General features: G+C 39.6%; 2 protein-coding genes across 15 annotated transcripts in view; both read left to right on the top strand.

Moving 5' to 3' along the window:
* The window catches only part of LOC145531520 (ankyrin repeat domain-containing protein 26-like), a 71,524-nt gene extending 61,900 nt beyond the window's left edge, over positions 1–9,624 (top strand). For all 9 annotated transcript variants that reach the window (XM_081554138.1, XM_081554139.1, XM_081554137.1 and 6 more), the window contains 5 exons: positions 2,473–2,763; positions 3,342–3,559; positions 4,800–5,028; positions 7,477–7,522; positions 8,650–9,624. In XM_081554138.1, coding sequence (XP_081410264.1) covers positions 2,473–2,763; positions 3,342–3,559; positions 4,800–5,028; positions 7,477–7,522; positions 8,650–8,786 — 921 coding nt within the window. In that variant the 3' untranslated portion in view covers positions 8,787–9,624. The remainder of the gene's footprint in view (positions 1–2,472; positions 2,764–3,341; positions 3,560–4,799; positions 5,029–7,476; positions 7,523–8,649) is intronic.
* A 1,782-nt stretch (positions 9,625–11,406) lies between these two features.
* LOC145531521 (ankyrin repeat domain-containing protein 26-like) overlaps positions 11,407–16,331 on the top strand; it is a 60,360-nt gene continuing 55,435 nt past the window's right edge. For all 6 annotated transcript variants that reach the window (XM_081554143.1, XM_081554141.1, XM_081554144.1 and 3 more), the window contains exons 1-3: positions 11,407–11,775; positions 14,625–14,739; positions 14,902–15,075. In XM_081554143.1, coding sequence (XP_081410269.1) covers positions 11,546–11,775; positions 14,625–14,739; positions 14,902–15,075 — 519 coding nt within the window. In that variant the 5' untranslated portion in view covers positions 11,407–11,545. The remainder of the gene's footprint in view (positions 11,776–14,624; positions 14,740–14,901; positions 15,076–16,331) is intronic.

Below are 16,331 nucleotides of genomic sequence, written 5' to 3'. Positions count from 1 at the left end.
AAGCCTAGTGTCTCAAAACAGCATTTACTTTGTTCACAAATTTGTGTTGGGGCAAGGGTCAGTGAGGGAGGCTAGTATATTTCTTTTCCAGTCAGCATCAGCCGGGATGTCGTGAAGGTGGGGACCAGAGTCACCTAAAGATTGGTTCATGCACACGTCTGGCAGTTGGAGCTGGCTTTTGGATGGGACATTAGTTGGGTGCGGTCAGTGGGGACACTGACAGGTGCTCAGTATGTGGCCTGGGCTTCTTCGCAGCGTGGTGACTGATGCTAAGGGTGGGTTTTCCCATGGAGCAAAAGTCAGTTTCCCCAGACTCTGTCCAGTAGAAATCAGTTACTGAGGCCAGCACATATTTAAGGGGAGGGAATTTCAGAGAAAAGTGTCAAAGAATTTATAGACAGTTTCAATACCACCACCTCAACTCACCTCAACTTACCGAGTAATCATTCTGTCTAAAGAAAAGTTCTTTCCAACTCAGTGTCATTGAAATTCCAGCAAATTTTGTTTGTTGCTTTGTTTGGTATGTTCTGTTGTTCTGTGAAAAGTAACAAATGGTTACAAGAATGAGGCATTTTTTGTTGTTGTTGTTGTTGTTGTTCAGAAAAATGTATGGATCATCTCACTAAACTATTCAGTTCAGTTGCTCAGTCGTATCCGACTCTTTGCGACCCCATGAAGTGCAGCACGACAGGCCTCCCTGTCCATCACCAACTCCCGGAGTTTACCTAAACTCATGTCCATTGAGTTGGTGATGCCATCTAACCATCTCATCCTCTGTCGTCCCCTTCTCCTCCTGCCCTTAATCTTTCCCAACATCAGGGTCTTTTCAAATGAGTCAGCTCTTCAAATCAGGTGGCCAAAATATTGGAGTTTCAGCTTCAACATCAGTCCTTCCAATGAACACCCAGGACTGATTTCCTTTAGGATGGACTGGTTGGATCTCCTTGCAGTCCAAGGGACTCTCAAAAGTCTTCTGCAACACCACAGTTCAAAAGCATCAATTCTTTGGTGCTCAGCTTTCTTTATAGTCCAACTCTCACATCCATACATGACTACTGGAAAAACCATAGACTTGACTAGATGTACCTTTGTTGACAAAGTAATGTCTCTGCTTTTTAATATGTTTTCTAGGTTGGTCATAACTTTTCTTCCAAGGAGTAAGTGTCTTTTAATTTCATGGCTGCAGTCACCATCTGCAGTGATTTTGGAGCCCCTCAAAATGAAGTCAGCCACTCTTTGCACTGTTTCCCCATCTGTTTGCCATGAAGTGATGGGACTAGATGCCATGATCTTAGTTTTCTGAATGTTGAGCTTTAAGGCAACTATTTCACTCTCCTCTTTCACTTTCATCAAGAGGCTCTTTAGTTCTTCTTCACTTTCTTCCATAAGGGTGGTGTCATCCGCATATCTGAGTTATTGATATTTCTCCTGGAAATCTTGATTCCAGCTTGTGCTTCCTCCAGCCCAGCGTTTCTCATGATGTACTCTGCATATAAGTTAAATAAGCATGGTGATAATATACAGCCTTGCTGCTGCTGCTGCTAAGTCACTTCAGTCGTGTCCAACTCTGTGCGACCCCATAGACAGACAGCAGCCCACCAGGCTCCCCCGTCCCTGGGATTCTCCAGGCAAGAACACTGGAGTGGGTTGCCATTTCCTTCTCCAATGCATGAAAGTGAAAAGTGAAAGTGAAGTTGCTCAGTCATGTCCGACTCTTCGCGACCCCTTGGTCTGCAGCCTACTAGGCTCCTCCATCCATGGGAGTTTCCAGGCAAGAGTACTAGAGTGGGTTGCCATTGCCTTCTCCAATATACAGCCTTGATGTACTCCTTTTCCTCTTTGGAACCAGTCTGTTTTTCCATGTCCAGTTCTAACTGTTGCTTCCTGACCTGCATACAGGTTTTTTAAGAGGCAGGTCAGGTGGTCTGATATTCCCACTAAACTATTAGGAGATGGGATTTCTTTAACCTTTCAAATCATTTTTCTTTAGAATGCAGTTCGAATTAGCAAAAACTATTTGTAGTTCAGAAAAAGACTTATGGGATTAGAATCCATATTTACAAGATTTATTAATTAGAGTCTTATTTTCACAGTCTTCTTTTGGGAAGCATTTACTAACTCAGCCCTAGATAACTCAATACAGTATCCCTCAAACTTCTTTAAAATGTGGAGCATTAAGGTAGGGGGAAGGAGTAAGAGACATTCTACTAAGAGGTGACTTGTAGTCATTTTATGGAGAAAAAATAGAAAACAGTGTAAAATCAAGTGCAAATGTTGTGTGACAAAGATGATGACAGTGAAGAATATATTTTGTGACTCTTGGTGGTTTGAACTTCTTTCTTGATTCTGAGTAATCCCTGGTCCTATATTCTACAATACAGATACCATCGTATTTATTTGATCCTGGGTTTGAGTTAGGCTGTGCTCAGTTCACTTGCCTCATTACCAAACAGTATTGTTTTATTCTTGCAGATTGATGATCTTAGAGCAGAGCTGGAAACTGCATCTTCAAAATGTCTGCACCTGGATGCAAAAAATCAAGTTCTTCGAGAGGAGTTATTATCTATGAAAGAAATGCAAAAGAAATGTGAAAAACTAGAGAAGAATAAAAAGAAGTTGGAGCAGGAAGTAGTGAACCTCAAAAGTCATATAGAAATGAACATGATAGAACACAGTCAAGTAGAGCAGTATAAACGGGAGATTGAAGAAAGAGCGAGACAGGATCTCGTAGAGAAATTAAAAGAAGTCAACCTATTTTTGCAGGTTAAGTTGTTCATCTGTCATGTGCTTCACTTCACCTCATTGTAAATTATGTTTTGGATGTATACAGCTTATGTGTTTCCTCTACTTCCCTTAGAGCAGTTGGTTTGGTAGTTTTCTGGAAGGAAGGGGGCACTTGTTTCTCCCTTTAAATATTTCTGTTTCCATCACAGTTATCACCAAATTGACCTTTCAGAATGATTCTCACTGGAGAATCCTTTCATTTATAAGACCAATTGGTATAAAACATGACTACTAGGAGGAAAAGAAAATATTGTGGTTTAGAACTGGCACCATCCTCTTGAATTATTTTTAAGTTGTCTTGTTCAATTTTTAAAATTTTAAGTTGATCCTCTTATTCTTTGAATTATCAGATTATATAAGCACCACTATAACAATAATTCCACTTTAATTTTATAATTCAAATTTAATTCACTTCACATTGATGATAATTTAAACTTCTGCTCTTTTTTTTTTCACCTTTAAAATTGCTTTCTGAATCACTGACTCTAAAGGGAACAAGTATCATTTTCCAGGCTAATGATTATTTTTAAAGTGTTATCTTTTTAAATTTGCCTTAGATACAAGCAGCATCTCAAGAGAACTTAGAGCAGTTACAAGAGAAGAATAATGCTTCCATAAGAAGTCAGATGGAACTCAGGATTAAAGACTTGGAATCTGAACTCTCCAAGGTGAAAACTTTGCAAGAAGATTCTCATAAAGCAGAGTTGGAAAAATATAAGCAACTCTACCTAATAGAACTAGAAGTTAGAAAGTCATTGGAAGATAAACTAGACAAGTAAGTCAAAACACAGAATCACAGAAAATAAATTTAGTTCGTTAATTTGTCTCTAAAGCCTAATTTTTATTGAGCGTGGTTCATGAAATTAGTAGGGAGTGAAAGCTAACTAGGTAGTCACTGTTAGAGGGCGCCCTAAGACAAACTATTAATGCTGTGTCCTTTTAAGTTTTTCTACACTACATAAAGGCATGCTGGTGAAATAGGCGGAAATTAACACATGGGTTAAAGGCAGGATAAATCACAAAGTGGCTAAAAATAATATAGTGACCTGACTGAGGGGGGTGTGGAGGATGGAAAGGGCAGATGGCACCTCCAGTGCCGAGTCCAGGTTTCCCCACTCTCTGAAAGCAGAGCATTCCTAGGAAGCCTTTCATAAGCCCAAATAGCATAAAGCTAAGAAGCAGGTACCCGAGGACACATTCTGCTGGTCGAATCCTAAAATGAATATGCACGAGTGAAGCACAGGTGCTCCCAGACAGGGTTCAGGGCTGTGGTGACTTGACGCTGAGATGTGGGGTGTGGCTTCCAGGGAAGGAGCTCAGTGGGGCCAGACTCCCTGCTTGGGGAACGCGATGCCTCTCTCTGTAAAATGTACACTGAACCTTTTTATATGAAACCAAAAAGTCTCTTCAAAAAAAAATTTTTTTTTTGTTTTGATTATCAGAAACAGATGCTGATGTAGGCCTTTCCTAGAAGTGAAGTAACAAAGTGAACTTTGGAAAAGCAGGGGATACTTGTAGTTGTTCCTGGGGCTGTTTTAGCTCTTTTCAGTCACCCATTGACTTTCTTGTCCTCCCTTTGAGATCATGGCTCTAGATGATACCTCAAAGCCAAAAGCTTAATTTCTCTGAGGTCATGAGTGAAACTTATATACAAGGATGGTGAAAGCAAATGCTTGAAAGTGGCTTTGTGGGAGGTGTGTTTCTTCATCCCTGAACTGTTTCCTGGAGGCAGGTGTGTCCCAGAGGCAGCAGGGGTCACTGTGAGCCCACTTCCGTCTCTCTCTGACGCCCTTTCTCTCCTCTCCCCACTGTGACTTGTCACTTGAGTAGCCCCAGACACGTGTACTTCTTTTGAGCAAGGTTACAGCAGTCACTGTTTACAGGAGGTCTGCTCTGTGCTTTCAGTGTTCAAACAGTTTAATGGGAATTCCATTAAGCTGCCGTATACGGCAACTTAAAAAATGCAGATAATTTAGGGAAACATGAATGAAATTGGTGTTTTCCATCTTCCCCAGGACTCATGAGAGGCTGGCAGAGATCAGCACCAAACTTGAGGTGGAGAAAGAGCAGAACAAATCTTTACTCAGCACTCTTAGCACGAGGCCAGTCCTGGAGCCCCCTTGTGTTGGAAATTTCAATAATCCTTTAGTGGTCAACAGAAATCTTACTCCAAGAGCAAATGTGGGGTTTTCTACCTCGATTCCACACCCTTCGAATAACAGCATGGAGACTTACTTGACCAAGGTTAGTTCTAGTATCTTTTTTTCACTGGGTTTCAGATTTCTGATATGAATGATCCTTGTTTTTTAATTTGGTGAACTTCTGAGTTGTTTATTTGACTTAATGCACACTAAGTAAAAGTCATAATTAGCTGTGCTAATAAAGGAGACAGAAATTTTATGATTTTTTTTTGTCCCAGAGTTCTCGATTTTAAGAGATACTTACTAAATTATTAAATTTCTTGAAAAGCTGCGTTTAAATTCTACTTTAGAAATGAAATCTTATTGCCTAGTATCCAAAAGTATTCTTTCAGATGTTTCACTTGGTCTCTGATTGGTTTCACTCGGGCCACGCTTCATGATCATCGCCAGGCTCCGCTGCTCCCACTGCGGTTTCTCTATCCCTCAGCATAAGTGACTGACTGGCACCTAAACACTGACACATATGGGTGCTTTTTGTTTAAAGGAATCCTAGATAAATCCTTTTTATGAATTAAACAAACTTGTAATACTAAACCAAAACATTAATTTCTAGTTTTAGCTTGACATTTTTTTTGTCATTTTCTTACATAAATTTTGTCATTTCTTACAAAAATGACATTTTTGTCATTTTCTTTCATTGCTATTTTACCTATAGCATTTTTATTTAAATTAAAAAAACGTCTTGCCGAACATTTGTAGAATATTTCTAAATTTGTAGTTAATGCAAATGTTTCAGAATTATAAATGAAGCTCACTTTATCTCTATCTTGATATCACCTGGATGAGTGGTATCTAAGATAGCAATGATGGGGAGTCTTTAAATTGCAACCATTTTCACTGTTTAATCATTGTGATTAAAATATCCATTTCAGTCAGTGCACATAGGTTTATAGTTTTGATGGTGTTTTCCTGATGTTTGTGATGCAGAGAAAAATAGCCCTTGTTAAATGCAGTCTCAACCTGTTTTCTTGCCATCATAGAAGAGCAATCTAAGGTTTCTTCGATAGCACTGCGGCTACGTTGGGTCTTAGTACTTGAGAGCCGTGAAACTGGAGGACGTGCTTTAGCTGTGCAGTCACTGTGGGCCTCCAAACACTTCATGCCAAGTCAGACACTTCCCCACTCAGACCTAAGAGGAGGAAGCAAATGCTTGACCCCTGTCCCAGGGGCAGGCTGCCTACTTCAAACCCAAGTTCACGGTACTATGGCACATACATCTTTTCAAAGAAGAGATTTGGAACCAAGCAAGCACTTTGGGAGAAGTTCCTTCTCCCAAACTCAGCCATTAGGTAAATCTCACCTCTCATAAGGAGCGTAGGAGTATGAGTCCTCACCTTGAAACTTTGCTCCTTCAAGTTCCCTGTTGTGTGTTTTAAAAAAATTTATGCTTTATAAATTAACGATATCAACTGACTGCTACATATAGGAGTTTGACAATAATTTATTCTTGTTCTTGCCTTTAAAACACATAATTTAGTTAGAAAGCTACTATGTCATGTCATGCCGCAAGCATTATTGAACTATGTAAGAAGGTTTTACATATTCATTTTCTCTACGTTATAGTTAAAAATCTATGTGTTTTTTCTTAATCTGAGGAAGTAGCTGGCATAGGACTCTGGACTCAGTAAGAAGGCCATTGGCTTTGTTACTTCTTCTGTAGAATTACCAACTTGGCCTAAATCATAATTCTCATACCTTAAAAAAAGTTGTTTGTTTTTTTTTCAAAGAAAACAACCTTTCTTTAAAAAAAGAAAAACCTTTTGTATGGAACCATATTATATAAAACGGAGACAAGTATAAAGCCTTTTAGCCAAAGGAGTGGCCAGAGGTCCTGCACCTGTGACCTCTCTATTCCTCAACTTTGCAGTGACCCCTGCGCGACCTTCCACTTCTATGGGACATAGTTTGGAAACTAACAGTTATGAGATAATCCTTCTCACGAAACACTTTTAAAATAAAAACTTGCTGGTACATTGTTTTCTTGTGTATAATGTTCTCACCTTTCTGTGTTTTTGTTAAATGGAAAAGTTTAAAGAAAATCGCAGATATGTTCTCCTTAAGAACATTCAACTCAAACTACTTCCTCCATTTGAACAGTATCCTCACCTAGAAATCAAAATAAAGGTCTCGGAAGTATATATTTAGGGCAGGAGCTGTTAGGGGAGAAGACAGTAATCTTGTGGGTCATTCATAGGATTATGGGTCATTCTCTAATTCTTTGAAATAATGTGTACTTAAGAGACTGATATTTATTGTACTTTTTATCAGATTAAATAACATTCCATATATATGTTCTCTGTTATCTATAAGCAGAATAAGTAGGAATTCATTTTCTTTTATTTATGTGATTATTTTTCTACTTAAGTAATCTTCAAGTTAGGTCTATCCTCTAAAAGTATGATTTAAATGTCACATTTAGTAAGCTCTATAACATTCCTATGATAATATCTCTTGTTTAACTTAAAGATAAATAATATTTGACTTATTTCAGATGCGGCAGGAGTTGGACAGGAGTATAACTAGAGAACTAAGAGAAGGTATGTTGCCAAAATGTATGAATTAAATTTAGACGTTGATTTCTGAAATACACTGTAAACAGTAAATGGCATCTTTTTCCATTGTTTGGATAACAGATGCTGTGTTAAATATTTTTTCTTATACATAGCTAATGAAAAATGTGAAAACATGAGCAGTCATAGTGAAAAATATTCTTCTTCCTCATTTATTCATCATGCTCCATAGTTTTAAAAAAATCTCAAAACGTCTATGTATTTCTATTTATTTCTGGCTGTATCCTTTCTCTACTACTGCCATCCCTGTGGAACTGGTCCATATGCACCCTGACACTATTCTCAGAAAGCATGGAGTTCATCAACGTCTCAAGTGTTGGTAGTGGTTAAGGCTAGGAACCCCAGACTCAAGCAGTCACGTTTGTGTAGCTGTCACTTGGTGGGTGACTTTAAAATTTCTCTGTCACTGACTTTGTCACCAGTTTATCTTTCACCCTCAGGAAAAGCTCCAAACACCCACATCAGTATGGGTCCTGCCACAGTAGTCGGCCTTATCTCCTTACCCCTCTCCTCTGCCCCTCAGCTCTGCATCTGACCAGCCAGACTGTAGGATCCCACAGGTGGCCTTCCTCCCCTCCGGTCTTTGTACCTGCTTCTCCCCTCCATCTCCTGTGCTTTTCCTGTCCTTCAGGTCTCTGCTTCCACAGCGCCCCCACCAGGAAGCTGACAGCACTGACACAAAGCCGGCCGCCCCTCCTGAGGGTTCCTGCACCGTCTTGTATACCTGTCTTAGTATTTATGACTCTATATGGAAGTTGCCTGTTCATCTATTTTTCCAGTTCATGGCATATCATTTCTCAGGGTGGACTGAGTCACCTTCATCTTGTAATTCCAGTGTTTGTCACAGCGCCTTAGCAGATAGTTATTGAGTAAATGAATGAAGAATGAGAAAACCAGAAGCTCTGGTACTCAGCCACATGTGGGACCGTGGGCTGATTATGTAATTGTAATCTTGTATTTTGTTTTCTGTCATCTATAGATATGTTTCATTTTTCAGAGCACTTAGAAATATCTCAGGTTTTTGTTTTTTTGTTTACTAATACTGAGTTAACTTAAGTATTTTAGATAAAGAATGTAATCCTTTTTCTTTCCAGCTGCTGCTGAATTTGAATCTGAGTCCTATGGATTGTCTCCTCTAGGAGCGACAGATGGGTCAAATCTGTATCACGACCTGCTTTTGAAAACATCACAAGAATATGTACAGGTTTTGAAGAAAAAATATATGATCTGAAAGATAAATAGTAAAAATTTCCCTTCTGGACTGTTTTCATGACATTTTAGTTGTTTCTCATTAAACATGATGAGAAAATCTTTATTAAAGGGAAACATTTTTGTGTGTATGATGAAAATTTATATGGTATTTTAAAAATACTACTTTTAAACAGTAGTATCTAAGTACTTTTGATACCAAGTATTTTCTCTGCAGCTAACTTACTTTTAAGTGATTTAAAAACTAGCACTGTTAAGTTTTCCATATTCAAAGTGAAAGTGTTAGTCACTCAGTCATGTCTGACTCTGTGCAACCAATGGACTGGAGCCCGCCAGACTCCTCTGTCCTTCACTATCTTGTGGAGTTAGCTCAAACTCATGTCTATTGAGTCGGTGATGCTATCCAAGCGTCTCGTCCTCTGTTGTCCCCTTTCTCCTCCTGCCTTCCTTCTTTCCCAGCATAAGGGTCTTTTCTGATGAGTCAGCTCTTCACATCAGGTGGGTGAAGTATTGGAGCTTCAGCCTCAATATCAGTCCTTCCAATGAATATTCAGGATTGATTTCCTTTAGGATTGACTGGTTTAATCTCCTTGCAGTCCAAGGACTCTTGAGAGTCTACTCCCAACACCATAGTTCAAAAGCATTAATTCTTTGGCAGTCAGCCTTCTTTATCATCCAACTCTCATATCCATACATGACTACTAGAAAATAGTGTATCTATGTTAATCCCAATCTCCTAATTTATCCTTCCCCTCATGTTTCCCCTTTCATAACCATAATTTGATTTTGAGATCTTTTGAGTTGGTTTCTGTTGTGTGAATAAGCTTATTTTTATTAAATTCCACATGTAAGTGATGTGATACTTGTTTGTCTCTGTCTGAGTTACTTCACTTAGTATTGTAATTCCGAGATCCATCTGTGTTGCTGCAAATGGCATTATTATTTCTTTTTATGGCCAAGTAATATTCCATTTTGGGTGTGTGTGTGTGTGTGTGTGTGTGTGTGTGTGTGTGTGTGTGTGTGTGTGTGTGTGTGTGTGTGTGTGTGTGTGTGTGTGTGTGTGTGTATGGGTGTATACCGCATCTTCTTTATCCATTCTTCTGTTGATGGACACTTAGGTTGCTTCAATGTCTTGGCTATTGTAGTGTGTGTGTGTGTGTGTGTGTGTGTGTGTGTGTGTGTATGTATGGGTGTATACCGCATCTTCTTTATCCATTCTTCTGTTGATGGACACTTAGGTTGCTTCAATGTCTTGGCTATTGTAAATAGTTATGCAATGAACATCGGGATGCATGTACCTTTTTGAATTATGGTTTTTTCCAGATATTTGCCCAGGACTGAGATTGCTAAATCATATGGCAACTCTATAGTTAGTTTTTAAAGAAACCTTTAGAGTTCTCCACAGTGGGTGTACCTAGTGGCATTCCATAAGCAGTGTAGAAGGGTTCCCTTTGCGCCACACTCTCTCCAGCATTTATTGTTTGTATATTTTTTGATGGTGGCTATTCTGATTGGTGTGAAATGATACTTCATGATAGGATTTCTGCATTTCTCTAATAATTAGTGATGCAGAGCATCCTTTCTGAGCATACCTTCATGTGCTTTTTGGTCATCTGTAGGTGTTCTTTAGAGAAATGTCTATTTAGATCTTACACTCATTTTTTGATCAGATTGTTTGTTTTTTGATATTGAGCTCTTTGAGCTGTTTGAATATGTTGGAGATTAATCCCTTGTCAATTGCATCATTTGCAAATATTGTCCCCCATTCTGTGGGTTGTCATCTGTCTTATTTATGATTTTCTGCACTGTGCAAAAGCTTTTAAGTTTAATTAGACCCCATTTTCTTATTTCTGTTTTTATTTTCATTACTCTAAGAGGTGGATGAGAAAAGATACTGCTGTAATTTATGTCAGAGAGTGTTCTGCCTATATTCTCCTCTGAGTTTTTCAGGGCCTGTCTTAGATTTAGATGTTTAGTCCATTTTGAGTTTATTTTTGTGTATGATGTTAGGGAGTGTTCGAATTTCCTTCTTATTCATGTAGCTGTTGAGTTTTCTCAGCACCACTTATTGAAGAGGCTGTCTTTTCTCCTTTGTATAGTCTTGCCTCCAATATCCTAGATGAATTGACCACAGGTGCGTAGGTTTCTCTCTGGACTTTCTGTCTTGTTCCACTGATCATTCAGTGTATTTCTGTTTTTGTGCTAGTACTGTGTTTTGATTACTGAAGCTTGCAGAGTAGTCTGCAGTCAGGGTACCTGATTCTGTTGGCTCTTGCTTTTCTTTCTCAGGATTGCTTTGGCTATCTGGGGCCTTTTGTTTCCATACACACTAAAATTTTTTTTTCTAGTTGTGTGAAAAATGCCATTGGTAATTTGATAGAAATTGCATTGAATCTGTAGATTGCTTTGGATACTATAGTTATTTTGACAGTGATAATGTCACTTTCATTTCTGTGTTTATTTCAATTTCCTCTCTTTCCTTCTTAGTTTAGGTAAGGGTTTATTGATATTGTTTGTTTCTTTCAGGAAATGAACTTGCAGTTCTTGCATATGAGCACTGGGCAGTCTGGCATGCCAGGCCTCTGTGCGCACGGGCAATGTGTTTAGAGGTGTTGCTTAGCGACGATCATTCTGGGATGAAAGATTCCAAACCGTTGAGCTTCTCAACTGGGAGGTTGTGGCGGGACCACTCTGACTTATCTGTAGCGCTTGTGTTGGGTTTAGGGGACTGTGAAGAGCCGAGGGAGAGGTGAGGTGTGTTTGGAGTCCGTAGGCTCTGCGATGAAGAAGATTTTTGGCTTCAGGAGTAAGAAGGGTGTGTCGCCCTTTGGCTCCTCCATCAACCCGGTGAGAGACAGCGGTCATCGATTCACCTTCCAGCCCAGGTACCACATCCAAGACAAGCACCTCGGAAAGATCCACAAAGCTGCCGTTGTGGGAAATGTAGCCAAAGTGAAGCATGTTCTGTTGCTTGGAAAGAATGGCCTGAATGACAGGGACAAGATGAACAGGTAAGCGGGGTGGAAGGGCTTGGCAGGGGTCCCTCCTGTGAGTTTCCCCTCCAAGGCTCCTGGATACCTTCCTGGGATCCAGTACCTCGCAGACTCTATAGGCAGCAAAAAGCCTTAACTGGTTTTGGACCCACTTACAATTCCCCTTATAGAGCACTTTACTGATAAGTTTTGAAGTCATTTAACTGAATGTCAGTAATCACAGAAATGAAATGAAACATGAATAGCATCTGTTTTTCCTTTCTTCCTCCTCCTTTTTATTTGCATGGGTTAGCATGATGTACTCATGAGTAAGAGCTCTCAAGTTATATAGCCTTCAAGAAATCTTCTGAACCTCCTGGCTCTCACATTTTTTCTCATGTGATTTATGTAAGCACTTCTTCATCGATTGCCTATTTTGGATCATGGCAATGGACAGGTTTCTGATGTTGTCAATATTTTTTTTTAATGTGTACATTTTTATATCGTAAGGTTATATATTACAGAAAACTGCATAGTGAGCAAAATAATTCCCATGCCAGATCAACTTCTGGATTAAAAATTCTTCAGATACAATTCAATATCTATTTTATATCAGTATACACTTAGGTATATGTGTTCTTTGCTGAAGGACCTTAGAAGACAGCTTTGAAGTAGGAAGCTGGCTGTGTCCTTGAATAGGAAGACATTTTCTTAGGATGTGTGGTCTTTCTATATTTAAACCAAATCAACATTTCATGGTTTTAAAGATTTTGGGTTACATATGCTGTCTTTAATTGTTGTGATGAAATTAAAAGTTTTGTATAGTAGAGGAAGATTTGCCCTTCTAGATATCAAAATGTGCCGTAAGTGCCCACAAAGTATTCATTTACTAACAACTGAAAAGAGAGATAAATGAATGGAACAGAATGCCCAAACACCCAAATGTGTGTAAAACTTTAGAACTTGATACTGATGATCATTTCTGTTAGAAATGGTGAATTTTGTGTAGATGGTGGAGAAATAACCTGGTAAAAGAGAAAAGTAGCTCAATTTTTATCTCACCAAAAAGTTTAAGATGGAGTATGGATCAAACATTTCAAATATGCACAGTGAGAAAAATACCAGAATAAAACTCAAATTCCTATTTATACATTTTTTTTTATGCTCACAGAGACCTTCTGTTTTTTCTGTTTCTACTGTTTCTTAACCTTAATTTTTTTTTAATTGGAGAATAATTGTTTTACAATGTTGTGTTGTTTTCTGCTGTATAACATCGTAAATCAGTTGTAAGTATACATATATCCCCTTCCTTGTGAGCCTCCCTCCCACCCCAAAGACCTTTCTAAGAATGATTTCAACAGTAAGAATACTGGAGTTTCCTGAATTTCGGCACAAAAAAAAAAAGAAAAGAAAAGAAATGGATGTTGATTTAACATTTTAACAACACAAAAAATTTAAAACTCTTTGTAGATCAAGCTGTAATAGGCAAGTCGGATTAGCAGACAGAGCTGGTCTTTTTGGCACTAATAGGAATGTGGCACAGATAAGAATAATTTCTCACTTTCCATTTTTTTTAGAATTTTTTTTGAGGATTGGTATCTCCTGACAACTTTCAGCCTTTTCAGACGTCAAGGGAATCTTGGGTGTTCCTTGGTGGTCCAGTGGTTAAGACTCACTGCTGTGGGCCCGGGATTCGATTCCTGGTGGGGGAACTAAAATCCTGCAAGCTACCAGGATATATTGTACAACATGGGGAATATAGGCAATATCGTATAATAACTTTAAATGGATTATGACCTAGAAAAATTGTGAATCACTATGTTGTGTACCTGTAATATATAATAATATATAATATGCATCATCTATACTTTAATTGGAGAAGGCAATGGCACCCCACTCCAGTACTCTTGCCTGGAAAATCCCATGGACGGAGGAGCCTGGTAGGCTACAGTCCATGGGGTCGCTAAGAGTCGGACACGACTGAGCGACTTCACTTTCACTTTTCCCTTTCATGCACTGGAGACGGAAATGGCCAACCCACTCCAGTATTCTTGCCTGGAGAATCCTAGGGACGGCGGAGCCTGGTGGGCTGCCGTCTATGGGGTCGCACAGAGTCGGACACGACTGAAGCGACTTGGCAGCAGCAGCAGCAGCAGCATACTTTAATTAAAAAGAAGCAACCTTAGACAAAAAGACCTTATGGTAGTTAGATCAATAGGAAAAATGAGAAATGAACAAACAAAAATGCTACCAATTATAGTTGTACAGACATTGTGAATTATAAATTTCAATCCAATGTCAGAGACGTTAAAATGTGAGAAAATGAACGTATTAGAATCATTGAAGTACAAGGTTGTCTCTAATCCTCAAAATGTATCTGCAAAGGAGGTGTGATATCCTTTGACTTCATTGAGATTTGTCCTTGAAAAATAGTAGTAATAGTAATAAGTATGATTATATTACCTAACAATTACTGAGCTGTTACCTGTGCCAGGAATGGTTCTAAACCCTTTGCATGCATCTCATTTAAGCATCACAGTGGTGTCCTGCGAGAGAACTACTTCTCTCTCTCCATTGTGTTGATGAGGAAATTGAGGCACAGAGAGGCTCAGCGACAGCTAATAAGTGACAGAGTGAAAGTCAAATTCAAACCCAAGTTGAGCTGAATCTCAAGGTCATGGTCATTCTATTCAAGTAGATTGTTCTTTCATTAATGTGTTAAGAAGAGCTAACACTAATATATAATGTTCTTTCTCCAGAAGGAAACAAAATATTTGTTTTAGAGGGATAGGAATAGCATGCTATTGAATGTTTTCAATCACAGGAACAATTGTTTGTTTTGAAACAGTTACACTACAGTTTCCTAAAAACTCCTCTTGCTTTTGTAGGACTGCCCTCCACTTGGCCTGTGCCAATGGCCATTCAGCGGTGGTAACTCTCCTCCTGGAGAGAAAATGCCAGCTTAACCTCTGTGACAATGAAAAAAGGACAGCGCTGATGAAGGTATGGTTCAGCGAACCATGTCCACATGAGATGGATGTGATTTAATTACTGAGACTAAAAATGAATTTATCTCATTTAGATATAGCAAACTGGTGAAGCTTGTGGACTGTTTACTTTGAATTCCTAGAATTGACACTCTGTTTCTTGGCACAACACTGACAGGCCGTAGAATGCCAAGAGGAGGAGTGTGCGACTCTTCTGCTGGAGCATGGTGCCGACCCCAATGTCGTGGATGTGAGTGGGAACACCGCTCTCCACTACGCTGTCTTTTGCCAGAATATATCACTCGCGGCAAAGCTGCTTTCGTACGATGCCAATATAGAAGCCAGGAACAAGGTATAACTCAACTAACTATTTACAGAATATTTGCAAAGCATTTTTTTAAACTAGAAGTGTTTTATTTATAATAGTATGTAAATAGGTAAACTGAGTAGTGTCCATCAGGACCTGTTACCATGGAAACAACTCCAAAGCCAATGCGGCGTTGGGGGTGGGGGTGGGATTTGTGTCTGTGTCCACAGAAAGGACAAAGGTCTGTCTCCCAGCCACCCGTCTACCCCAGAAGGAAGATTTCCCATCAGAATGTGCCCGGGAGTGGGTGGGAGCCTCAGAGCCCACAAGTGATGAAGGCCTCGGGGGAGTGAAGTGATGTGAGGAGTGGCTGCTTCCAGAGGCTCAGAGAATGGGTGCCCCTGGGGGTGGGCGGGAGGAGGAAGGAGACCCAGTGCCCATGAGGGGGAGCCAGCTGAGTGCAAGTGGGCCTGGGAGGCAGCAGGCCTGGAGCCCTGAGCCCTCCAGGACCCTGGTTCTGAGATCCAGCCGAGAGGGTCAAGTCATGTTTGACTCCCAGCAAGGGCGTTCACTTGTGCTGGTGACCACTTGGTTCACCATGTACACCTTGGAGTCTCCCGTGCTCAGCCCTGGGATGCTGCTCGGCGGGGTTGTAGCTGTGTGTGGGGAGCTGGTGATGGCGAAGCTGCCCCTGCTCTTTCTCCAGGAAGCAGTTGAAGTCCCGCCGCTGCAGCCCCGCCAGGAACTGCCCCCACTCTCACAGGTGGGCTCAGTTTTCCGTGTTTGGAAGCTGCAGCCTTCCCTGAGTGAAAGTATTTTGAAAGAACTTAATTGCCTAAGATTTCACTTTATACATGATATTTCTAAAGAAGTATTAGAGAGTAAAGTATTCATTCATGTGTTTATGGCAGGTATTTGTGGTAATATTGCACTTGTTAAAGGTAAAACTTTTTCCAAATATATTCCCCCATTCTAGGTTTTTTTTTCCCCTAATTAGTCTAAAATAACACAGTGAAACAAAATTTCCCTCTGAAGTAGACTTTGTCTTTAAATTCAAACATAGCAAAAGCATTTTACAACATAATAGAAATCTTGCTGCTGTTAACCAATTCCCATTTTATGAAAAATGATTTATATAAACATGATTTCTCTCATAGCCCAAGTCTTAAGAGGGGAGAAGGAAAGGAAAAGGAGCAAGCAAGTGAAGTTGGAATTTTGGCCATTGGGAAGTACCAAGAAGAGGATTTATTTATTTTAATATTTATTTATTTGGCTGTGCTGGGTTTAGTTTTAGCATGCCG

The sequence above is a fragment of the Giraffa tippelskirchi genome, chromosome 13 (assembly GCF_054371585.1).
Source record: "Giraffa tippelskirchi isolate mGirTip1 chromosome 13, T2T-mGirTip1v1.2.pri, whole genome shotgun sequence".
NCBI classification, from domain to species: domain Eukaryota; kingdom Metazoa; phylum Chordata; class Mammalia; order Artiodactyla; family Giraffidae; genus Giraffa; species Giraffa tippelskirchi.
The sequence above is the reverse complement of the archived record's forward strand: the minus strand, read 5'-3'. Positions and strand labels throughout refer to the sequence as shown.